The 26,699-nt window shown below is 34.4% G+C and overlaps 1 protein-coding gene across 3 annotated transcripts; it reads left to right on the top strand.

Moving 5' to 3' along the window:
• The first annotated feature begins 969 nt into the window (after window positions 1-969).
• Window positions 970-26,309, top strand: LOC306989018 (GRAM domain-containing protein 2B). Of its 3 annotated transcripts, none has more exons than XM_079594297.1 (13): window positions 970-1,209; window positions 14,302-14,451; window positions 16,076-16,136; window positions 16,225-16,297; window positions 17,256-17,359; window positions 17,700-17,798; window positions 20,166-20,237; window positions 20,421-20,492; window positions 21,721-21,811; window positions 21,921-21,989; window positions 22,078-22,177; window positions 24,654-24,761; window positions 24,849-26,309. In XM_079594297.1, exons 1-13 carry the CDS (start codon window positions 1,118-1,120, stop codon window positions 24,862-24,864), a joined length of 1,107 nt encoding a protein of 368 aa, XP_079450423.1. In that variant the 5' UTR covers window positions 970-1,117; the 3' UTR covers window positions 24,865-26,309. The 3 variants fall into 3 exon arrangements, with proteins under 3 accessions (XP_079450423.1, XP_079450424.1, XP_079450425.1); XM_079594298.1 differs by lacking the exon at window positions 970-1,209 and adding an exon at window positions 7,584-7,815; XM_079594299.1 differs by lacking the exon at window positions 970-1,209 and adding an exon at window positions 13,756-14,005.
• The last annotated feature ends 390 nt before the right edge of the window (window positions 26,310-26,699 follow it).

Here is a 26,699-nt window from a genome sequence, read left to right on the forward strand (position 1 = left end):
ATCATGGATAGATGCACTTTTATGGACTTAAAAACAGAAACGGCCATTCACTGCCATTATTAAGCTTGGAAGAGCCAGGACATTTTTTTATATAACTCTGATTGTATTCGTCTGAAAGAAGAATGTCATATACACCTAGGATGGCTTCAGAGTTAATCGTGAGCTAATTTTCATTTTTGGCTGAACTATCCCTTTAAATGACAGAAGTCTCCATGAGGAACGTCCAGAGGTCAGATGGACACCAGGAACTGGTCCTGATATCTGTCCTGTAGTGGTTCAGTGCCAGTTTGAGTGAAACCCGAGCCACAGTCGACTCCTTCCTCCATATACTGACTGCACACACACACACACACACTCTGCACCCGCTATGTTTTATGCATGAAAGGGCGTATGCAGGTCATGAGATGTCATGTGACACAGTCATGTGTGCAAAAGCAATGGTGTGATCTGAGGAAAAAAATGTGTTGAAATGGAAGTTTTGTGCAGAAGAGCATGATTTAATTACTAAATAATGTAGCAGTGTTTCATTCACATTCTTATGAAAAACAGATAGATAGATGATAGATAGATAGATAGATAGATAGATAGATAGATAGATAGATAGATATTCACTATATATTACATATACCAACAAGTGTCACATAGACCAATTTATATGCAACCTGTTAATGTATCTACATTCATTACATTTTTAGTCTATTTAGTCTCAAATCCACCTCTAGTGATTATTTAGACACGCATAATGTGTTAAAGCTCATGACCGTCTGAAAACATGTAAAAACACAAGCCCAGTCAGTCCGTTAAACAGACGCGCAGTGTATAATCATCCATTCAACACAGTTCCCCACCCAGACTTCCTCACCCCACCACCACGTTGCATGCAGACACGCGTCCTGTCCATAAAAGGGCATGGGAGGAGTCCAAACTCTAGTGCCGCGCCGTGATTGGGCGGCGCGACTGATCAGATGCGCGCTGATTGGCCCTCAGCACTTGGTCCGATTTCATCTCATTTTGTTAATCAGGTCGCGCTCATGGGAAGCCGGAGAGACACCGGAGCATCGCATCCCCGTTAAACGGCGTGTATTTGTCGGCGTGTGTCGGTTTGTGTAGAGGAAGAATGCTGGAAAATAAGAGGGAGAGATTGAAAACATTTCTGAGAAAGATCGACGAGAGCGCCATTTCGCGAATCAAGCATTTAATGAAGGAGAGGTGAGTGACCGTTGTCAGCTGTCGACATCCGACAGTACAATATGCGCAGCTCATTTAAATATGTTAATGTTGTGTTTATATTGTAACTATATGGTCTTGGTGTGTTTGCTGTGAGCAGATTATGTGATGTGTACGTTTTGCAATGATATAGGTCAGAAGGATGTTATTTTATAGTCGCAATCCACCGTGTGTGTGTGTGTGTGTGTGTGTGTGTGTGTGTGTGTGTGAGTGTGTGTGTGAGTGTGACGCTCGCGTGCGTGATGACATTATTGCTTCCTGATGACTGATTTATCTTATTCAAATATAGATTAGAGATTATTTAATTGCTACTTCATGTGTCTTTATAGTATAATTATGTTTATAATTTTTCGCACTAACTTGTTTTACACATAAAATACACATGTTATTGTTTTATTCCATTCCTTTTACTATGGTACTACCATGGTACAGTGATGACATTAGGTGTTAATACCATGGTATTTTTATTTAAACCACGGTGTTTACATCCCTTACTAAAAGTGCCAATGTGTTGTTTTTAATTTACCATAGTTGCACTTTCTATTTTGAAGTAGCCTACATGTACCATTCAATACTATTTTAAATTTGAATTACCATGGTGTTCTTTAATACAATCACTACTGTACTGCCAAAGTACATTTTTGTTACTCTTAAGAATACAATGTTTATATTACATCCCGGTTTTCATATGCACCACAATAATACCATAGTTTTTTGACATGTACCATGCCAGTATGTATGACCGTTACAGAAAAAACACATGAACATCACATATGCAAAAACATATGTGGTCACTTGTGAAATTCATGTGTTGTAAGGGGAACTATGGTATTATCATGGTGTGTATAGCTTGTCATCCACCTTGTAAACGTCCAAACGCCTAAAAACTAGCCCTGGAGCATAATGTAATATCTGCCTTTTATGTGTACTCATGGTTTGTGTTGGTATTAGAGTCGTTAAGCCGGTATTGTAAATGGATCACATCCCTCATGCTAATGTACAGGTATTACTGAGCTAGTTTTAGACTAGAGCTGATTTCCCTGCCTCACATTTTCCAATCGCTGAGTTATTTATGACTGAGTATCATTCAGTCATTGGATGGAAAATATAATATACCTTCGCATATATTATATCCAGATATTCTTACCTACCTGTGTAGTGTGATCCGACATGAATGGACGTTACCCTCATCTGTGATTGTGACGTAAACAAACCAATCATCATCACAATTATGCTCTAAATTCGTAACCTTCATCAAGGCGTGAGTTTTCCATTCACTTGGGCAATTTAAATACGAATTGACCTCTTTCTTGGCCAAACTGTTTTGCCTTTAATGGTGGTTCTAAATGTAATTTGGAGCTGGAATGTGTCATAATCAAATTACGGCATGCGCTAAATGCCGTCATTACATCACAATGCCTCATAAGTGGTTTAGATTGACAAGCGTTTCTCCAGATGATCTCATGGGCCGTCCATTGTATTGGTGGTCCAACACATGTGGCTCATGTTATCGGTCGGCGCTCTATTTTTAGCCCGAAAGCTTGTTCCAGGTGTGGAAAGGTTGTCTGGTCTAATTTTGCTTCCCACTGGAATTGTGTTAGCTTCTCCGGGCCTTGTAAAGAAAACTATGGGCCCCAGAATTCCTTGACCACTTATCGTTCACATAGATAACCGGTAAAGGACATAAAGCTATAATTGTGGCCTTGCACAACTTCTTTGGAAACTCAGTCTTACACAAGAAACGGCTAACAACTAAGTTGAGAGGTCATTCGGGTTAGTTATTCTCCCATGAGTAATTTCAACAAGATCGCTTTGTTAATTTTAGATTTATTTTTTAGAAGCTTGGAGCAACATGTGATCAATCAAAATCAATCAATCAATCAAACTTTATTACAGACTCAAAGTCCAATTTAAAAAAAAAAAAAAAAGACATTAAACAACATACAATCCATCGCAACCATACAATTTAGTGAACATAGACTTCCAGATTTTGCGCATAAGCTATCTTTCCATTAAATACATAATTTCCCAGCACAATTCTTGATTCTCTGTTACCATGTTAAATCGACAAACGTCTCGATCTTCCAGTTCGAGAAGCATTTCTCCCTGAATTGGTGAAATCCACTTAAAATAACCCATGACATATCCATGACCTTTACATCTACTGAAGATTTGCATTTCCCCCATGACATATTTGTGCCAAAAGAACGAGATATGATCAGTTTCATGTGATTCTCGGATGGAATTTCCAGTCGTCTTTTGGACTGGATTGGTCCATGGAAAGAAAGAAAGACCTCTCTGTTTAGAGCAGTTACATTGAGGAAGTGAGACTGATGCATTGAAAATCACATGACTTGCACAAATGTCCTCTGTGTTGAAGGGTTGGCCCCCTCCCACAAGTGACAAGCTGTTGTTTGCCGACAGGGATTGGTGTTGGCTCTGATCGGACCATGTGGCTCGATCCTCATCCTACGCCTTCTTTGTTGTCATTAACTCTGGTTTCAAGATTACACCAGTTTTTAAGAGTCTCACTTAGAGTTAACATGGCATGTGCCCTTTTTATCGTTGGGTAATCTTGAGACCAAATCCTAGTGTAGTTTGGAAGCTTTATTTGTGCTTTGTATCTCCACCCTCTTCTTGTAGTTTCTATGTTTAGTAGGGCTGTCTACTTCACCAATTCTGAATCGATTTTCATATTCATTTCTAAAGATCGATCCGTAACTCAGAGGATCGATTTAATAACAGGCCTACATTTTTACCCATAAACACACTGAGACATGGCGACCGGCGGCGCTGCTAATGCGGTTTCTCTGAATCCACTTGTTGACAATAAAGGAGGAATGAGCCGTTCACATTGCGTGTGCAAATTCGTTTTCCAGGCGCGCCTCTGTTCATGGTTGCATAGCAACGACAGACGCAACGGGAAAGCACGCGCTTGTGGAGAGGAGAAAACGGTGCAAACTGCGCTCTCCATGATGACGAGGAAGTATCATCAAATAATTAATTGATTTCTAGCCCTTGCATTAGCTTCACTACTAGATATATTCATTGAGATGATAAATAAAAAGCCGCCCTGTACAGCGATGATCAGCTGTTCGGCCGAGCTTTCCATGTTGTTACGGAAAGGCCGCTGGTTTTTGTCACATGACCTGTTGAGATGCATTGAAGTGCTTCTCACTGAATTTGCACGCGCATAAAACGCGATATGTGAACGGCCCCTAAAGTGGTATCGTGTGCGGTTGTATCTAGTTTAAAAGGCCTTTTAAATATGAACGCAGTTTTGGATTAAATAAAAGGACAGTCAAGTCAAATAAAACACGTTTTATCTCCCGTTTAGTTGGTAACACTACAAACACTTGATTGTTCATGAACAGTTAAAACTTTTGATTTTAAAAATATCAGATCGGATCGAATTGAATAATGATAATCGATTCAAGATCTTGAAAATCAGGATATGAAACAATTCTTGAAATTTGAATCGAAACCCAGCCCTAATGTTTAGATTGTTTTTTTGTTTTTTTTTTAGAGGCATAGGCCTTTATGGTATAGCTCAACGGAAGTTATAATGTGGTTAACACACAACATTTTCTCTACACACACCCACTCAGATCATTTATCACAACAACCTTCAATTCTTTACATGTGGTTTGACCGTATTCTCCCCGTTTCCGCTCTAGTCCATTCATTTTGTCAGCAGGGAAATGCATGTCTTGCTCTAACTTGAAAGCGATCTATGGTTTTCCTGGTGTGCAACGCTGGCACAATTCAACCTGTCGCTCTCTGATTTACATGTTGGCTTCTTGGCAGCAAGCTTGAATCGCATTCAGTCGGCAGTTCCTCCCTTCCATCCACCAATGGTGATCTAGTGCCCTCGTGTCTTTCAGAGCGTGAAGATCTTCTGCTTATGTAATGAAAACTGACCTGATATTCTCAATATCATGTTATGCTGATGTTATACTAGTGTGCTCCAAAAACGCTCACTTAATCTTCTCCGTTAGAACATGGCGTCTTGTTTATTAAAGAGTGCTGATAGAAATGAACTGGCAGAACTTGAGACTAAGATTTGAAGACTTTGTTTTTTAATGGCCTGGACAAGCATCTTCACGCTATCTTCAGTGATTCACCAGTGAGCTAATGGGTTTTCATTGTCAGACATGAGCGTTAAAAGCTTGTGTAATGTAGCCTACGTTTGGCCAGGGATGATTCATAATGATTTAATTTGTCGTGGCACTAGGAGGAGGTCGGGTGTTAGACGGAGAAAAGGTTCAATGGTAATTGAATTGGATATTGTTGTGGCCAACATCTTAAAATTAGTGATGCTCCGATTGATCGGCCGCCGATCATGATTTCAAAGTGTCTGAAATCTGAAATCCCTCGAGGTGGAAGCCACCAACGGCATTTTAACACCACTAACATGATTAGGCATCTTCGAACGGATTTTCATCTGAGGTCTTACATTTCATTAAATTGGGTCTAAAAAAGGTTTTACCCTTGTTCATTTCCAGAAACGCTGGCCGCAGAAAGTCATTACAAAGTAGCAAAAAAGTAAAAAGCGAGGTTAAAAAAAATCTAAACTTCAGAATTCCGCAAAAGCGACTAAAAATGATTTGTCGTCGTGGAGAGCGCAGTGCATGGGAAAATCGGACCAAATTTTACTGTTAATAATAAAAGATAAGATAATGTGCATTGTAAAAGACAGTAATTTATCTTTTTTTTGACTCATTCTATTTTATAAAAAAAATATTTAAAGGCTGAAATATCTTTTTATAAAACCTTTTTTGTCAACTTTATTTGCACTTGTACATGTTAGTAGATAACATGTTGCAAGACACTCTTTTAAAATCTAGCCATCCTTTTTTATGTTATTATTTTAATGCTTATGTAAACAAAAAGTGCATATTAATGCTACTAATCTTATTTGTTATTTGCTGAATGCGTCGTGTAGGTCTTAAATTTCAATATGGTTTTAAAATGTTTTGAAACGGTCTTAAATTTGACTTCCAAAAGTTCTTTCATGAATTTCTGTCTGATAAACAACCTACTGGTTATGGGATGTTTTGCATAATTGGTTGTTTCAGAAAGAAATCGTTCTTGTCACCTCATAGTTAGTTTCATTTCTACAAATGGTGCAAACTCTGCTAGATTATAGATTTGAAAAAAATGCCATTCTGTGATCGGCAGATAATGTTTTTGTTGATCGGCTCCAAAAATGCTGATCGGAGCATCTCTACTTAAAATGGTGGCAAGTGTGAATTACCAGTGTACAGCATGACTTTGGTCAACACTTATTCCTACTGTGTTTTAATTGTGTGTTATTGTGTTGGTTCCCCTTGTACCTGGACTGAGAAAAGTTAAACTTTTAACAGAAATCAGAAATCTTGGTTGTTGATTAACTGTTACGCCGTGTCTGGTTACCAGTTTTGTTTTTCCTCCATGTATGATTTTGCATTTGTGTAGATTTGGAATTGATGATTTAATTATAATAGCTTTTTTTTGCACTCTCAAAATCAGTATCCGTTAGAAATAGGGGTGTAACGAGACCCTGATGTCACGTTCGATATACATCACGATACTGAACTCATGATATTATTGCGATACTCCAAGACATATGGTAAAAGGTTTTAAAAAATTGTTACTGTTGATTAAAATGCTAAATTTGTTATTACATTGTGTGTGTGTAAACTAATAGTCTTGGACTTGGTGCTTGAAACCCAACGCACAGGACAATCGAGACACCAGAATAACAATATTCATGATTCTGAAGCAGAAAATACAGAATTATTTTAGACTAATATGTTTCTCTTTCACTGACTAGATATATTTAAAATAATGTAGGCACTTTTTACTGGTAACATCAGACATTTGGCATTATCAGGACCAACTAATATTCCCCCAGTGCATTATTATACATTATATTAAACCAGATTAATGTAGTACTGACACTAAAACTCTGAAAACTTGTTAAATTCTCAGTGATTTTCATTTTGTGTGAACTATAGCCTACACAATAAATCTCGTCACGGCATATTCAGGTTCAGGTTCAGTCATAAACCGGTTCAGGTCATCATACTGAAGAAAAATGTACGTTTTAATCTATAATTAGCTTCCAACATTGGTCAGATGTTTGCATTGAATCGCCTGGCGTTGTGGAGGTCTTTCTTTAGGTTTGTTGACCATCTACCCCATCACAAAGACAGTAGGTGGGCCTTTGTTTGGATGTCTTCAGTAGTTTGCATTCTTTCAATGGTATTTAAATGGGGCTATTATTATGGGATGCCTCCATCACCCACTCCTCCACGCGTTTCCAAGGAAACCCCGGCTGGTGAGAAGAGTGGGCCGGCGGAGAGGACGGCTTTAGCCCTCCCTCGGCTACAACTTTAACTTCCTCGTGCTTCATTATCTCAGTTTTTCCCGAAGGCCTGATCGAGCTTGTGTAACGGAGCGGCTGTAAAGCAAACCTTTAGACCTCAGTGCTCAGCGACTGGTTTAAAGTGGTTCAGTAAAGTCCAGGAGCTGGGAAGACGTGGCGATGGATAGCGAGAGGGACTCGAGTCGCATGGACACGGCTGTGTGTGAGGATTTGAGAAGGTAGGAGACGGTTGTAACGCGGGGATGTAGTCGTGAGCGGTGTGGGGAAGCGGCTGGGAATACGTCATTGAGCCGACATGTTTTGATTTATTCTTGATGCTAGTGGATTGAATCTGAACAACTTACGGGAAAAAGGGCCAATATTGTTGCTACTTTTGAACTAGAAACAAATTAGTTCATGGAATCAAAGTCCGTCTTTATTCGTAAAGGAAGAAAGTTTTTTTTTTTTTAGGTCATTTCCAAAGAATGTACTTTCATTCTCCGCACAAAGGGAAGCATGATGAAAGTTTATTGCTGGGAACAGGCCTTGAACTTTAACACATTTCCTTGTTTGGCATATTTATGAAGCTTCTCACGCCACTGTTTGGTGCTAAACTAGATTAGAGATATCCGTCGAGCTTTATCTTCAGCATTTGAGTGAATCAGCAGGGGATATTTGATGCTCATTGTCTTCGTTTTCAATCACTGCGTGTCTTGAGGCTAAATAGAAGATCGCTGTACATGAGATAATGTAGTGCAAGCTCAGCGTAATGGAGTTAATAGATGTGTAAACAGCATTACGTGTGCAAATAGGATCTCTAGATCCTTTAGTATTGTTATAATGTCAATAATGCCAAATGTCAAACCTTACTGTTTGAATTATATAATGCTTGCCAAACAGTTCACATGTTTTCATGTACTAAAGACTATATGCCCTTTGAGGAGTGTTTCCACTTGTGTTTCCTGCAAACGCCACACCGGGGCAGCAGATTCCCCGAATGGCCAGAATACACAACTCGACCTCGGGCTCAGACGTGCGGAAAACGACTCGCAGATGGGCTTGGAAATGCTCACTTGACCTGAATTACAGCTTGTGTTCTGGAAAGTGAACTGTAAGAAATGTGGTTTACTACATCTCTTAAAAAACTGAGTTAACTGGGTGTTTTCAACCCACCGGCTGGGTAAATATAGGACAGAACACATTTTGGGGTCATTTAACCCAGGAAAATGGGTTGATTTAACCCAGCATAGGTGATTAATTTACTGTAATACTAGTTGTTGTTGTTTTTTTTACTTCATACATGAATTCATCTCTTAACTTAAATCCTCTAAACCTTTAAAAATACTCTATGCAACCGCTGGCTTGCATGATAATTCCTTTATTTTCAATCATATTTTACAGTATAGTATATTTTATATACTATAAAACACCTGGGTTTCACTCGTAGCCGAGATATGCCGTGACTGACTCCATAACCTGTCCATAAACGATCAGTGTACAGTTCTGAGAACATATTTTAACATAATACTACTTATTTATAGTTAATTGGGTGTTTTCAACCCAACGGCTGGGTAAATATAGGACAGAACACATTTTGGGGTCATTTTACCCAGCAAATTGGATTGTTTATTTAACCCAGGAAAATGGGTTGATTTAACCCAGCATAGTTTAATTTTTACTTCATACATGAATTAATGTCTTAACTTAAATCCTCTAAACCTTTAAAAAAAATACTCGATGCAACCACTGGCTTGCATGATAATTCCTTTATTTTCAATCATATTTTACCACTCTAAAAAACGCTGGGTTGTTTCAACCCAATATTGGGTCAAATATGGACAAACCCAGCCGTTGGGTTACATTTTTATATTACATTTTTAACCCAACGTTTGGGTTTGTACATATTTGACCCAAAATTGGGTTGAAACAACCCAGCATTTTTTTGTGTATATTTGATATACTTTAAAACACCTGGGTTTCACTCGTAGCCGAAATATGCCGTGACTGACTCCATAACCTGTCCATAAACGATCAGTGTACAGTCCTGAGAACATATTTTAACACATTTAAATTCTGTATATTTTTGAATAAAATGATCAAATGTTATGCAAGGCATCAGGCGTTTCCATCGCGTGTAAGGAGGATTGACGCAACACTCGTGTAAGTGACTCACATCGCGCCCCCGTATGTTGCTTTGTTGAAAATGAAACGATATACAGAACAATAACGTATTTATAGATACAAAAAAAATGTTCACAAACCTGTATTTTGCAGAAGACATGCAACAGTTTTGACGTGGCTGCATTGCTGTGTTTTGAAGAGGTCGCACAAAGCCGGCGGTGAATAACTCAACCCCTGGGTAGTTATATCTGAGCCAGAAGCACAAAAACTACCCAAATACTGAAAAATAACCAAAAAAAAAGGCTCTACCTAGAGGATTTGGCACAAAAAAACTGATCTGACTATCACTAGGTGTTTTGAATAGTTTTGCAATACTTGTTTTAATTTCTTAAACGCATTTGTCACGATGCGAATTTCATGCAATCTGTCAAAAACATGCTAATTTTACCCCAAAAGAGTGAAACATGCGTTTACGTTTTGGGTCTAAGTTTTATTATAGTATTTTTACATGGTATGTTGTTGTTGTTTTGTTCTAAGACCTTTTAATCCTCAAGTTTTGTCCAACTGGTGTTTAAGTTCGTTGTTTTTAATTGCGTTCACTTCCTCGTACAGATGCGAATTTCATGCAATCTGTCAAAAACTTGCTCATTTTTACCCCCAAAAGAGTGAAAGTGAAGAAAATTTAAGTTTTATTATTTATTTAGATAAGTTAATTGAATAGGATAAACCCCTTGAGATGAACCATCTGGTTTCGAGGGGGTCCTAGTTTACAATACAATACAGAACAAGGGACAAATCACATTACAATAGAATAATAAGTAGTAAACAATACCACAATCAACACACTACAAAAATAATAAGTATTTAAGTGAATACAACCACTTGATAGCCACACATACTGTAGGATACTTGCCAACAAATACATAGCATAGATTAAAAAAAATATATATATATATAGTGGCTTGTAAATTATATACATGTATATCAACATCTAAAACTAGAACAATTTAGCTAAAAAAAAAATTAAATGTCAGAAATTTGGCTGAATCACATGTTTAATTTTTAAAATAGAAAAAAACATTTGATAATTTTCTTTACAGTTAAAATAAATGATGTATATAATATTTTCAAAAAATACTTTATTTATATTAGCATGAATAATGTTAATAAAAAAATATAAGCATATATTCCTGCTGTATATAATATTTAAATTTCTTTGAAAAAAATAAGTTTATATAAAATATTATATACATGTATAGCAGGAATATATGCTTATATTTTATATAAACGTTTTTCAAGATATTAAAATATGATATACATATATAGTAGGAATATATGCTTATATTTTATATAAACAGATTTTTTTCAAAGAAATGTACATATTATATACATGTATAGCAGGAATATATGATTATATGTACATTTCTTTGAAAAAAAATTTATTTAAAAAAATAAGACAAACTATTTTTAAATCTGTATAATGATGTTAAAGATCGTATGTTTGAAGGCAAGTTATTATTATTCTAATATATGAAATATAAATATTGTGTAGAATGCCTAAAGTTATGAGTTGAATACGGCAGCAGAAGCTGTTGTAGATATTGCGGATTGCTCAAATGTATACATTTAAATATGAGCTGCAACCAATTTGTCGCATTGTATTTATAACTCTTCATATGTTGATACGCCGGCGCCGCAGAAGTTTCTTTAGCGATTAACGTCAGTCGACATTTTTCATCTTTGGCACGACTTGTGTACCGTCAACTTTTTAGGTGTGTTTCCTGTTTTTGACTGTGTGTGTGTTTGCTTTAATATCTGGAGAATTCAAGACAAAAACAACCAAACTAAAGTTGGCTAAATTCTCTAAAATGCGTCATCTAATCCTCGCCAGTCTTAAAATACTTAAAATAGTCTTAAAACACTCAGGAATGTGTCCGTCCGTTGTCTTTGAAAGTAATAAGTCGTCGTCACGCCCGGTGTATCTGGAAGCTGTGGAGTGATGCATAGCTCGCGTGCCTAAGTGTTGTTATTGTACATCACATGATGTCTTTTAGCCTATATATATTTCAACACCTTTGTCCTGCTGGAGTCATACATCTGAATGCGGTCACCCTCGACCACAAAACCAGTCACATGGGTCATTTTTAGAAAGTGAGATGTATACGTCATATAAAAGCTGAATAAATCATCTTTCCATTGATGTGTGGTTTGTTAGGATAGGACAATATTTGGTCGAGATACAACTATTGAAAATCTGGAATCTGAGGAGCAAAAAAATGTAAACATTGATCAAATCTCCTTTAAAGTTGTGCATTTATGTTCACGATTGTGCTGCATTCACTCACAAAAATACATGTTTTATATATTTACGGTAGGACATTTACTAAATATCTTCATGGAACATGATCTTAATATCCTCATGATTTTTGGCATAAAAGAAAAATTTATAATTTTGACCCATATAATGTATAGTTGTTGCCACAGATATACCCGTGCGTGTATATATCTATATATATGTGTGTGTGTGGTTTACATGTAGACACCAAATTGGATGTTTTAAGATAAATGTTTGTGGTTTTACCTGAGTTTCATTTCCTCTGGCTTTATAGAATTTTTTGTTTGACCAGGTTATGAAAATCTCTATTACGAGAGTGACTCGGCAAATAAAGCAGCTGTACTTTTCTTTTGTTTGTTTGTTAAGAGCTTTTTCTAATGGGGCCAATTAGTCATTACTCACGGTGCTTCACATATAACACACACTTCACACACACATACATCCAATACTCACGACAACTACACAAAATACATCAAATCAATATAAAATAAGTGAGAGCGAGAGAAGGAAAAAAACGGGGGACAAAATAATAATAAAAAATAACATAATCGAGGATCACAAAAGGATAAAACACATTTATAATGTATTAAAAGCGACTTAAACTTGTTTATGGAAGCGTAGTCCACTTTAAAATGTTTATTTCGAGCATTATATATTTATTTAAAGGCTTTATTCCCCCTAGCTCTGCCACACCGAGGAACTTTGCGATTAAACAAATCATCAGAACGAATATTGTAGCGAACATTTGTATTGGAAACGCAGAGAGACGAGTAAGGAAGTAGACCACAAATAGACTTATTAATAAAACAATGCCAATTAAAACTTCGAGTATTAGAAAGATGGCTGATCGGCTTTATTTATTTTCTTTTGCGGCTTTTAAATGTCTTGTGTATCCCTGTACAGAGGCGCCTTTAAATCAAATGTATTATAACCAGTAATGAAACGTAAAGAGCGATGATAAATTATATATATATATATATTAGAGCTGTCAAAAGATTAATCGCGATTAATCGCATCCAAAATAAAAGTTTGTGTTTACATAATATATGTGTGTATACTGTGTAGAATTATTATGTATAAATACACACACATTCATGTATATATTTAAGGAATAATTGCATTTATATACTGTATATACATTTATATAATTTATATTATATATAAATATAACCAATTTTTCTTAAATATATACATGATTGTTTGTGTGTGTTTTTATATAGATAATTATACACAGTATACACACATATATTATGTAAACACAAACTTTTATATTGGATGCGATTAATCGCGATTAATCTTTTGACAGCCCTAATATATATATTTATTATTATATATTTTTTCAATTTTTTTTTTTATATATATATATAATGTACTGGGGCGTTCATATAAAGCAGATATTCATAATCCAATAGTGGTAAAAAAGTTTGTTTATATTGCACATTTCATACACTGGTAATTCATAGTGCTTTACACAGAAAGGAATTAAAATAATCACAAAATAAAAGGAAAATTAAAACCGTTTTAAAAGAGTACAAATATGATGCATGGATAAACTTGTCAACTGGCAAAACACCATCATATTTTTACAATATGTGAACATTTTTCAGATTTTCCAAATATTAGTCCAAATATTTCCTTGCACTAGTAGAAAATAAATACAGATTTGACTTGTATTCCTGTTCTTCTCTCGATCTGAAGTGCGTTTAGACTTGTTTCCACATGCAGGTGTTTCATTACATCATCAACTCACACCATCTGATGTCACAAGCCCCGCCCACGCTCATTTGCATACGGGGAAGTGAAGCGTCTCCCGGAGATCCGTGCTCAGGTTGGCTTGTGGTCTAGACGCGGGCTGGGTTTATTGCCCCAGTGCGATGGCTTGAGGCCGGTTGTGTTGCTTGTGTCTCACTCTTCAGGATGCAAAGATCTCTGGGTTTGCGATTGTCTCGCAGGCATGGAGTTAATCTGTACAGGTATGGACGAGTTGGACGAGCGTTTGATCTGTGCTAGAGGTCAAACTGTGTGTGTAGTGTTTACTTTGACTCTGTTTAACCAGAACACTGAGAGAAACTCATAAACCGGAGTGATCTGACGACTTGTTCCTGGTATTGACCTTGTTAAATCGACGGATGGCCAATAGGAGCCTTCCGTCTGTGTGTTCACGGCTCTCGTAAAGGCAGATCGGTGTGTACGGTTTGAACGGAGCGAGGGGAACGTCACACGGATGGATCGCAATGAGGCTGACGATGGTTTTCCGATGTTTTCACAGTTACTCGGTGGACGCTGGGACGATCCCCGGGAAGGTGAAGAAGGGGAGGACGAAAGCTAAACTGGGAAGCAGGAAAGCGTACAGCTTGGAGGAAAACCAGCTGGAGATCCAACCGCAGCCCAAGAGCCTGAGCCGGCCGGTCCTGCCCAGGTACAACACACACCGCTCGGTGCGAAACCCTCACGAGTGTGTGTGTGTGTGCTCTTATACAGACCAACACACACCGCTCAGTGCGAAACCCTCACGAGTGTGTGTGTCTTTAACCGCTTCTGCTGTTCCTAAACAGACCAACACACACTGTGAGGATCGCTGCCAAACTGGTGGATATGTATGAACGGATAAAGAATCAAAAATTCAAAAAACAAATAATAATAATTATATAGAAATTATATATTATTGTATGTGTATATTTATTTATTTAAATACATTTAATTAGTCACATTTTAGATATGCTAGGTAAATATAATTATCACATTTTTTTTTTTTTATCAATGAGAATTTCTTTTCTTTAAATTTATATCTAATGTTTTTTTTTTTTTTAAATAAGGGATTTTTTTAAATGTCAGAAATTTGTCAGTTTAATTCTTAAAATAGAAAACAACATTTGATAATAAAAAATAAAAAAAAGTAATTAAAAGTATATAAAATATATGAATATTATGCATGTATATAATATTTACAAAAAATACTTTAAATATTTATATTAGCATGAATAATGTTAATATAAAATATAAGCCTATACTCCTGCTATATATGTATATAATATTTACATTTCTTAAAAAAAAAACGCTTATATAAATATAAGCATATATTCCTGCTAGTATATAATATTTACATTTCTTTTGAAAAAATATGTTTATATAAAGTATAAGCATATATTCCTGCTATACATGTATATAATATTTACATTTCTTTGAAAAAAAATGGTTTATATAAAATCTAGGCATATATTCTCGCTATACATATATATATAATATGTAAAAAAAATTGAAAAAAATAAGTTTATATAAAATATAAGCATATATTCCTGCTATACATGTATATAATATTTACATTTCTTTGAAAAAAATAAGTTTATATAAAATATAAGCATATACTCCTGCTATATATGTTTCTTTCTAAGAAATGTAAATATTATATACAAGTTTATATAAAATAAGCATATGTTCCTGCTATACATGTATATAATATTTAAATTTCTTAGAAAGAAAGAAGTTTATATATAATATAAGTATATACTCCTGCTATACATGTATATATTAAACTTTCTTTGAAAAAATAAGTTTATATAAAATATAATCATATATTCCTGCTATACATGTATATAATATTTACATTTCTTAGAAAGAAAGAAGTTTATATAAAATATAAGCATATACTCCTGCTATATGTTTCTTTCTAAGAAATGTAAATATTGTATACAAGTTTATATAAAATAAGCATATGTTCCTGCTATACATATATATAAACTTGTTTCTTTCTAAGAAACTTAAATATTATATACAAGCATATACTCCTGCTATATATGTATATAATATTTAAGTTTCTTAGAAAGAAACAAGTTTATATAATATAAGCATATACTCCTGCTATATATGTATATAATATTTAAGTTTCTTAGAAAGAAACAAGTTTATATATAATATGTGCATATATTCCCGCTATACATGTATATAATATTTACATTTCTTAGAAAGAAACACGTTTATATATAATATGCGCATATATTCCCGCTCTACGTGTGTATAATGTTGTTCCTGCGGTGTCTCGTCAGGTCTCACACGCTGGATGTGGACCGGCCGCTGGAGAGAAGTGAAAGCCTGAACTCCAGAAGTGTACGACTGCATTTCTTCACTCTTCTCCACACTTCAATGTTGTGAATGAAACCGGTTCTAAACTCCCGTTTCCTCTCGTTTTCCTCAGAGTTTCGTAAAGCACAACAAAACATTCCACAGACTCTTCCCGGAAATCCCAGAAAGCGAGGACTTGCTCCATGGTGAGGAATAGGGATGTGTTTTCATTGAGCCGGGAGATTGCAGATGTTCAGCTGTTTTTGAGCTTGAAAAATCATGAACGAATGGTAGAAACCTCAGTTTGTGTTCATGCCAAGAGTTCAGAAGATAGCATCCATTCAATTCTTTTAGAAAAAAATGTCTGAAAATGTTTTAAATATAAAGAAAACAATAATAGATTCAGCATTAGTGATGTGGCAGCGAGCTATAATGCACATACGTGATCTTCTTGTGTTTCTTAGAGGTTTAATTCATTTCAAAATCTGCCAAACTTACAACACTACTTCTGAATAGGATGTCTAGGTCATAAATTGTATGAAAAGTGTAAAAAATATTAGTTCACATCACTCAAACAACATATGGAAATGGAGACGCCCTTATATGGGCAGTAATGTCCACTAGTGGAGAAGTGTGGTACTGCGCCCAAACAATATCTTATATCAACCTAAAATTTTAAATACAACTTGTTCAGATTTTTTGCTCTGATTTTTTTATTTAATTTTTTGCATTTTTAGAGTCCTCCAGGTTTTAAATATATATATTTTATATAAAATATGAATTATTAAATGTAACATTTTCATAAACTCAAACTTCTATAACTTTTTTTCTGTTTAACTTTCTTAATTTATTTCACTTCTACAAAAATCTGCCAAATGTCTTCTTTAAAACAAGACCAATCTTACATCTATATTCCAAAGCATTCTTGAATTACAACCATTTAAGTTTGAAATGTGCATTTTCATGTCTATTAAAAAAGGGGGGGGGGCTTACGGGGTTAAACGAGTGTTTGTGTTTCTAAGATGTTATTTAAGTCTTGAGACAGTTTTTTTAATCCATTGCGCTCCTAGCTGCTTTTTAGCTTTTTACAAAAAAAATTATATCTTTAATGTTTTGTAAATAAAGTGATCTTAAAGTAAAAAAAATCTCTCTCTCTCTCTCCAGCCTACATCTGTGCGCTGCAGAAAGAAGTGCCTTATCATGGGCGTCTGTTCATCACCGACAGCAACATGTGCTTCTTCTCCTCTGTGCTGCTCAAGGACACTAAGGTAATAATCCCTCACATAAAAATAAACGCTTTTCACAATACACATGCATTTTCTGTAAAGCTGCTTTGAAACGATGAGTCCATATTACAATTTAGAGTGATCTGTTATCAGAGGGAACATACAATATTTGTACATGTACAAAATCACACTTAGCGAAAAAAAGTATTAATTTAAACAATGCAGAAACAATGAGCTTATTGAAGTTAGCAAATGATTATAACATTTAGAAAAATGTAGTATTGGTGCATGTTAATTCAGACTTTTAATCAGCAAATAATAAATAAGGATAAACTCAGTCTAACAGTGTGTGTGTGTGTGTGTGTGTGTGTGTGTGTGTCAGGTGGTCGTCCCAGTCTCCGGTGTGACTGTCCTGAAGAAGCAGAACACTGCGCTGCTCGTTCCCAACGCCATTTCTGTCCGCACCGCTGACGGAGACAAGGTCAGTTTCTGTCCCGAACACACAGGGTTAAACCGGATCCACACCTGGTTAAACCGGATCATGCCCGAAAACACGGGGTTAAACCGGATCATGCACGAACTCACGGGGTTAAACTGGATCCACACCGGGTTAAACCAGATCATGCACGAACACACGGGGTTAAACCAGATCATGCACGAACACACGGGGTTAAACCAGATGATGCACGAGAACACGGGGTTAAACCAGATCATGCACGAACACACAGGGTTAAACCGGATCATGCCCGAAAACACGGGGTTAAACCGGATCATGCACGAACTCACGGGGTTAAACTGGATCCACACCGGGTTAAACCAGATCATGCACGAACACACGGGGTTAAACCAGATCATGCACGAGAACACGGGGTTAAACCAGATCATGCACGAACACACAGGGTTAAACCGGATCATGCCCGAAAACACGGGGTTAAACCGGATCATGCACGAACTCACGGGGTTAAACTGGATCCACACCGGGTTAAACCAGATCATGCACGAACACACGGGGTTAAACCAGATCATGCACGAGAACACGGGGTTAAACCAGATCATGCACGAACACACGGGGTTAAACCGGATCATGCACGAACACGCGGGGTTAAACCGGATCATGCACGAACACACAGGGTTAAACCGGATCATGCACGAACACACAGGGTTTAACCGGATCATGCACGAACACACAGGGTTAAACCGGATCCACGCGGGGTTAAACCGGATCATGCATGAACACGCGGTGTTAAACCGGATCCACGCGGGGTTAAACCGGATCATGCATGAACACGCAGGGTTAAACCGGATCATGCACGAACATACGGGGTTAAACCGGATCATGCTCGAACACGCGGGGTTAAACCGGATCATGCACAAACACGCGGGGTTAAACCGGATCATGCACGAACACGCGGTGTTAAACCGGATCCACGCGGGGTTAAACCGGATCATGCACGAACACGCGGGGTTAAACCGGATCATGCATGAACACGCGGAGTTAAACCGGATCCACGCGGGGTTAAACCGGATCATGCACGAACACGCGGGGTTAAACCGGATCATGCATGAACACGCGGAGTTAAACCGGATCATGCACGAACACGCGGTGTTAAACCGGATCCACGCGGGGTTAAACCGGATCATGCACGAACACGCGTGGTTAAACCGGATCATGCACGAACACGCGGGGTTAAACCGGATCATGCACGAACACGCGGGGTTAAACCGGATCATGCACGAACACGCGGGGTTAAACCGGATCATGCACGAACACTCGTGGTTAAACCGGATCATGCACGAACACGCGGGGTTAAACCGGATCATGCACGAACACGCGGGGTTAAACCGGATCATGCACGAACACGCGTGGTTAAACCGGATCATGCACGAACACGCGTGGTTAAACCGGATCATGCACGAACACGCGGGGTTAAACCGGATCATGCACGAACATACCGGAAAAATGAATGGACATTTAAAGGCTGTTGAATATTAATATAAGTTGTAAAAATAAAATAACATTTATTTAAAAAAAATATATATAATTATTTTTGTTATTAGCATTAATCAGTAAGTTTATCTAAAAATGCTGTTATTTTATTTATTAGTGAAACTTGTACTGATTAATGCTAATAAATAAAATGTATTAAAAAACATTATGGTATTTTTTTTTTGTGAACGTTTTTTTGTCCTGATTAATGCTAATTAAAAAAAATATTAATAAATGTATTCCAGTCATATTAAAAAATAGCGGTAATATATGCTTATAAAATATATGCTTATAAAAAATCAAAGTAATTTTAATGATTATTTTTAGTTTCATTAAGAAATGTATTAGTAACTTCTTTGTGAAATGTACTGAATAATGCAAATTATAAAAAATGGTTAATTTAATTAATAAAAAAAACGATTTAAAAAAACTTGTCCTGATTAATGCTAATTAATACCAAAAACTTAATAAAAACATATTGCTGTATTTTTTTAGTGAAACATACTGATTAATTGCAAAAAGAAAATGTAAACGTATTCTAGTACTGATTAATGCTAATTAAAAAAAATATTTGCATTAATAAAAAATATATTAGTAACTTTTTATGCAGAATGTACTAAAGCGAATTATTAAAAAAATAATTAACATGCACTTTATAAAAGATTAGAATTTATCATTGGAAATAATAGGAATTTCACAATGCAAAAGTCAAATGTCCCGATTCATCACATGAATTCTCTTCTTAATTATTATTCTGGAGCGAAATATGAAATGGATTTTCCTGTTTTTATGTATTGTGTGATGAACATACGCATGTGTGTGTTGTATTGTGTGATGAACATACGCTTGTGTGTGTTGCAGTTTCTGTTCGTGTCTCTGAGGAACAGAGAAAGCTGTTACAAACTCCTGTGCTCCGTCTGTCCATTGCTGGAGGTGAGAGACTTATGATGATTATTATTATTGAAAACATTATATAAACAAAGAAGGAAACAGTCACAATGTAGAACAAATAATGAGGAAAACAAAGATACAAGACAGGGGGTTTATAACGAATCAGAAAAGATTATATATCAGAGGAAAATGTCTCCTGTGCTCATCATATCTCTGGTTCTCCAGGACGGCAGTGCCAACAGTAGCCCTCTCTTCTCCTCCGCCGAGAACAGCTTCGACCACACGCCCAAACTCGTGGTGAGAGATGCTTTCCCAAAATATTTATACAAATACTTCCTAAAATAATAATTTATTGAAAGTTTCCTAAAAACACTTTTTAAAATATATGTATACATATTTCCTAAAACAATTATTAAATATTTTCATAAAAATACTTTGTAAAATATTTATACTAATATTTCCTAAAACAATAATTACTTCCTAAAAACACTTTGTAAAATATTTATACTAGTATTTACTAAAATAATAATTAAATATTTCCTAAAGAGTAAAATATTTTTACAAATATTTCCAAAAAAAAGTATCTTTTCTAAAAAAACTTTGCTAAATATTTCCTAAAATAAGTAGTATTAAATATTTCCTAAAAACACTTTGTAAAATATTTATACTAATATTTCCTAAAACAATAATTACTTCCTAAAAACACTTTGTAAAATATTTATACTAATATTTCCTAAAATAATAATTAATTACTTCCTAAAAACACTTTGTAAAATATATACTAATATTTCCTAAAATAATAATTAAATATTTCCTAAAAACACTGTAAAATATTTTTACAAATATTTTCTAAAAAACGTAACATTTTCCAAAAATTAGTATTAAATATTTCCTAAAAACACTTTGTAAAATATTTATACTAATATTTCCTAAAATAATAATTAAATATTTCCTAAAAACACTAAAATATTTATACTAATATTTCCTAAAACAATAATTACTTCCTAAAAACACTTTGTAAAATATATAATAATATTTCCTAAAATAATAATAAAATATTTCCTAAAAAAAAAGTACTTTTTTCCTAAAATTAGTAAATTAGTTTTTAGGAAATTAAATATTTCCTAAAAACACTTTGGAAAATATTTATACAAATATTTCCTAAAACAATAATTAATTACTTCCTAAAAACACTGTAAAATATTTTTACAAATATTTCCTAAAAAAAAAGTAAATTTCCTAAAACACTTTGCAAAATATTTCCTAAAATAAGTAGTATTAAATATTTCCTAAAAACACTTTGTAAAATATTTATACAGATATTTTCTAAAATAATATTTCCTGAAACACTGTAAAATGTTTACAAATATAAATATTTCCTTAAAATATTTATACAAATATTTCCTAAAACAATATTTCTTAAATATTTCCTAAAACCCATTGTTCAGTGTGTATCAGCATGAGTATTGAGTGTTAACGCAGTGTGTGTGTGTGTGTGTGTGTGTGTGTGTGTGTGTGTGTGCAGCTGAACTCAAGTCAGTCGAGTCTGGACGACTCTTTGGATGTGAACCGAGAGCGTCCTCAACCAGAGCTTCTCGTCTCCAGACTCACTGGAGGTGTGTCTATCTATCTATCTATCTATCTATCTATCTATCTATCTATCTATCTATCTATCTATCTATCCATCCATCTACCTATCTCTAATCTTCTCTCTCTGTGTTTCAGAAAGTCCCGCTGCCGGTTCGATCCCGACTGTGAGGGTCTCAGGACCGGTTCAGGCCGACGAGAACACCGGTACGTCCTCGGGATGAGCTTGTGAGTTTATGATTTCATTATGTTGCGTTTGATTGGCTGACGGAGATTCTACTTCCTGTCCCCGCAGGAAGTTCGTGGGTTTGGACTGTGACGGACCGAGCTCGATCGCTCCTGATCCAGAGAGAAGTCAGCAACCTCAACACACTCCTCCTCGTATACCTGATCCTGTGAGTCCACACGCCAGAGGAACATTCATATTTATCAAACATTTACTGAAGAATTTACACTTGTACAATATTTTAAACTAATGAATTAGAAAAGTCATACAGATTTTTAAAATTGTATATAAAATATAAAAATATTTAAACAAAAGTACATTTATAAATATTTTTAATAATTTATCAAATCGTTATACAAATATCTAGTAAATTTAGAAAATGTATGTATAAAATGGCTATAGAAATATGTACTAAAAATTATTCTCACAAATATTTCGTAAAATATTTATACAAGTGGTTACTAAATATTTACTAAGTATGTGATGTATTTATAAAAAAATATATATATATGTAATTTTAAAAAAGTTATAAAAATATTTATATACTTTAGAAAATGTATTTATTAGCAGTTATAGAAATATTAAGTAAAAATAATTCATATAAATATTTCCTCAAAATTAACAAAATTGTTGCAAATATTTACTAAAGAATTGGCATTCATACGATATTTAATACAATTATTTAGAATTATTTTGGAAATATTTCTATAAATATTTTTTAAAGGAAATATCTGTACAAATATTTTCTAGGAAATATTTCTATAAATATTTTTTAAAGGAAATATCTGTACAAATATTTTCTACATTTAGTAAACATTTGTATAACTTTAAAAAAAATATTTGTTTACATTTTTTTAAATGCTTGTATAAATATTTTTTTAATTATTTGTAGGAAATACTAAATTTAGAATATATTTAGTGATATATATATATATATATCACTAAATAATTTAGAACATTTATACAATATTTCTTAACTAATTAATGAAATGGTTATAGAAATATTTATTAAATTATTTATACAAATATTTATTTAAAATGCATGTATAAAGTATTTAGAAATTTACTAAATATAGATTCATACAAAATTAAATAAAACTAACTTGGAAAATATAACTATTTAGAAAATAACAATTTTCTTTTTATATATATTTTTTTATATAAATATTTATATTTACAAAATATTTGTAAAAAAAATAAGTCAACATAAGAAAATGTATACAGTATGTCCAAAAAAAATATTTATAAAGTAGTTATATACATATTTAAATTAATATTAAACTTAAAATATTCTACAAAGTGCGGTTTCTTTTGCTGTTTTGGTGCATTGTTTTAATTTTTATTTAAATAAAAATGTATTTCATTAAATCTGTTCATTTAATGGAAAACCTGCGAGGACAACATACCTCATTTTTTTTACTCTTTTATTACTTGCGTTATTCATTTTTAATCTAATTGTCAACAGCATCATTCCAGTCCAAAATACCTATACTGTAGCGTTCAATCATATTACCCGAGATAATAGCGTGACGCATCATCATAAGCAGCGTGAATATGACTGGGCGAGTCTGGTCATGCTGATGATGCGCAGGAATGAGGTTTAAGCGTGAACGCCTCAGGGTTTGTGAAGGTGCTTTTAGTGGGCGAGACGTGACGCGTTTCTCCTGCTGTCTTTTTATACACACATTTTTCTAAAAGCACTTAAGTATTTATATAAATATTTCCTAAAATAATAATAATCTATTATTTTTCTAAAAACACTGTTAAATATTTATATAAACATTTCCTAAAATAATAATAATAATTTATTTTTCTGAAAACACTGTTAAATATTTCCTATAATAATAATATATTTTTCTAAAAACACTTTAAATATTTATATAAATATTTCCTAAAATAATAATAAAGTGTTTTTTGTTAAATATATTATTATTATAGGAAATATTTAACAGTGTTTTCAGAAAAATAAATTATTATTATTATTTTAGGAAATATTTATATAAATATTTAAGTGTTTTTAGAAAAATATCTTATTATTATAGGAAATATTTAACAGTGTTTTCAGAAAAATGTATTATTATTATTATTTTAGGATATATTTATATAAATTTTTAAGTGTTTTTGAAAAAATATATTATTATTTTAGGAAATATTTATATAAATATTTAAAGTATTTTTCTAAAAAAAACTTTGTTAAATATTTCCTAAAATAATAATATATTTGTTCAAAAACACTTTGTTAAAAATTTATATAAATATTTCCTAAAATAATAATAATAATAATTTATTTTTCTGAAAACTCTGTTAAATATTTCCTATAATAATAATAATAATAATAATAATATATTTTTCTAAAACACTTTGTTAAAAATTTATATAAATATTTTCTAAAAACACTTTGTAAAATATTTATAAAAAAATATTCAAAATATTTATTTCCTGAAATAATTAAATATTTCCTAAAACCACTTTGTGAAATATGTATACAAATATTTTCTAAAAATAAAAAATAAAAATTACATATTTCCTAAAGACGCTTTGTAAAATATTTCCTAAAATAGTCATAAAATATGATATAATATAAAATCTATATATTATTTTCCATGTTTTAGTGTGTGAAAAGTGACGTGTTGTGTGTCCTTCAGGGTGTTTCTCCTCCTGTTGTCCTCTGGCTATATCGGCCTGCGTATCGTGGCCTTAGAAGAGCAGCTGACGTCTCTCGGAGCCCTTCCCGAATTCACTGTTCAAAGCGGGTAAATGCTCCTTTCACACACATGATGATGTTCCTGGCTGTGTGAAACCAGACGAATCGGATAATCAGGTTTTCTTTGTGTTTTCAGGTACAAAGAAACATAAAGAGTGTGCATTTTCATCTGAACTCTGGAACCAACACCAAAAAAAGCCCACAGGGAATGCTGGGAAGGATTTATTTGCACCCAGAACCAAACTCTGCCAAGTAAAGAACCAAACGGGAAGCTGATGGATTTAGCGAACCGCTGGCGTGTTTTCATTAGCAGTTTCCATCAGCGACTCGCCCTGAACAGCCAAAGACAACCGGTTTGTCTCGAAGGAGTGTCAAAAACGAACATCTGGTTCTTCTGCGGGAACGCATTTCATCTCTTATCATTTCATCGGAACCGTTTTACGAACCATCAGAAGAAATGTCGTCCGTTTTCCTCCCGAAATCTTTGTGTTTTTGATCGCTTGTTTCCTTTATCTCGTTCTTTTTCCGGCTTCATTCTTCCTCTGGACGTCCATTTTTCTTTTTTCTTCGTACAAGGGGTTTGCGATATAAAACCGCGTTTTGGTTTAACGATAAAAAAAGAAGAAAATCGAACCCTTAGTATTACTGTATGTATAGTCTATGCACAGGGAAAAAATGCTCACATCAGGTATTTAACGCCTTTCTTTAGTTTGTTTCGTCTTTTTATACCTTACGGGGACGAAGTGATTCCGAAACGTAGGTTTCTTCGTAATCCGAAAAAAAAAAAAAAAAAATTTGTTAAAAAAAAGTAGTTTTATTGTATTGTGACGTTTGACGCATCTAAACCGGATTGCTTCGAAATGTCCAAATTACGGCTAAAAAAAAAAACAAGTGCTCGCATGTTTGCGCAAACCCAAAAAGAGCATTTCCGTTCAGGACTCGAATCACGATACTTGACGAAAACGGTCCAAAATATGCATGATTTTTGTGTGCGTGGTTATGTGTTCTTATTAATATGTTGCAATATGTTCAAGAGATTGCTGTTGGAGTGCACTTTATAGTGTGGGGACGCTCTCCCATCCTGAAGGGGGCGCTATATAATCGTTCTGGGGTATTAGACGGTGCTAAGAACCTCTCACTCAGGGCTGGGACTATAACTCGCAATGCATCGTGGGAGATCCTTCAGGCGCTGGGAACGAGCACGCACGAACTCGTCGAGGGCTTCACACGTGGGTGATGTAAATGCATGTCGCTGCTTCAAACATGAACTCTCGGGAGTGTGTTTCCTTCCAAATGGAGATTCCCCAGTTGAACTGATCCATGTACACAAAAGGAAATGGATTTGCACAGCATTTCAACTCGTCGCCGGGGCGTCGCAACCTCAGTCCCCTCAACGACCGATGTCCAAAAAACCACAATGCAAGAATCCCAACATTCATAACTTGTTTATATTGCACTACTGTATTGTTTTTGTATCAATATGTTGGTAAACATCTTGTTTGTTTGTTTTTTTGGTCTATTTATTGCATTGTGTGTAATTCAAAGTAGTCTCTGTGAGACTGGCTTTGGCATTGTTTGAATAAATCAAGTGCTAAGGAAATCCAGTGTCGCCGTTTGTTGGAGTTCAGTCTAAAAATATAATATAATCTGTTACCAGTGGAATGTGTTTATGGGATGTTCAGGATGTTGAGGCCGGGATAATTACCCAGTTTTCACTAAACTTTAAAATAAGGAAATGTACAGCAAGCAGAAGACCTTTATTTTTGTCTTTGATTCATGTTAATTTATACAACTTTATGTTAATGTATTTTTAAAATGTACATTTAGCAGTCGTGAATGCTGTGAAAGTTTAAGTTCGTTGTACTTTCATGTTGTGTGTTGATGTAAATCATGCACAGAGTCTTAATGTGAAGTGTTCAGTCGGACCAGGTTTCAGAAGAACCCACTAAAAAAAAAAAAATATGTTGGCTTTAATTAACTTTTTGAT

This window comes from Phoxinus phoxinus (genome assembly GCF_949152265.1).
Source record: "Phoxinus phoxinus genome assembly, chromosome: 20".
NCBI classification, from domain to species: Eukaryota; Metazoa; Chordata; class Actinopteri; order Cypriniformes; family Leuciscidae; genus Phoxinus; species Phoxinus phoxinus.

Bases quoted from the DNA above. Each gene is read 5' to 3' on its own strand.
- LOC306989018 (XM_079594297.1), top strand. From the start codon at position 1,118: ATGCTGGAAAATAAGAGGGAGAGATTGAAAACATTTCTGAGAAAGATC. The intron at 20,238-20,420 runs GTGAGAGACTTA...CTGGTTCTCCAG, and splicing joins CCGTCTGTCCATTGCTGGAG to GACGGCAGTGCCAACAGTAG. The intron at 21,812-21,920 runs GTGTGTCTATCT...TCTGTGTTTCAG, and splicing joins CGTCTCCAGACTCACTGGAG to AAAGTCCCGCTGCCGGTTCG.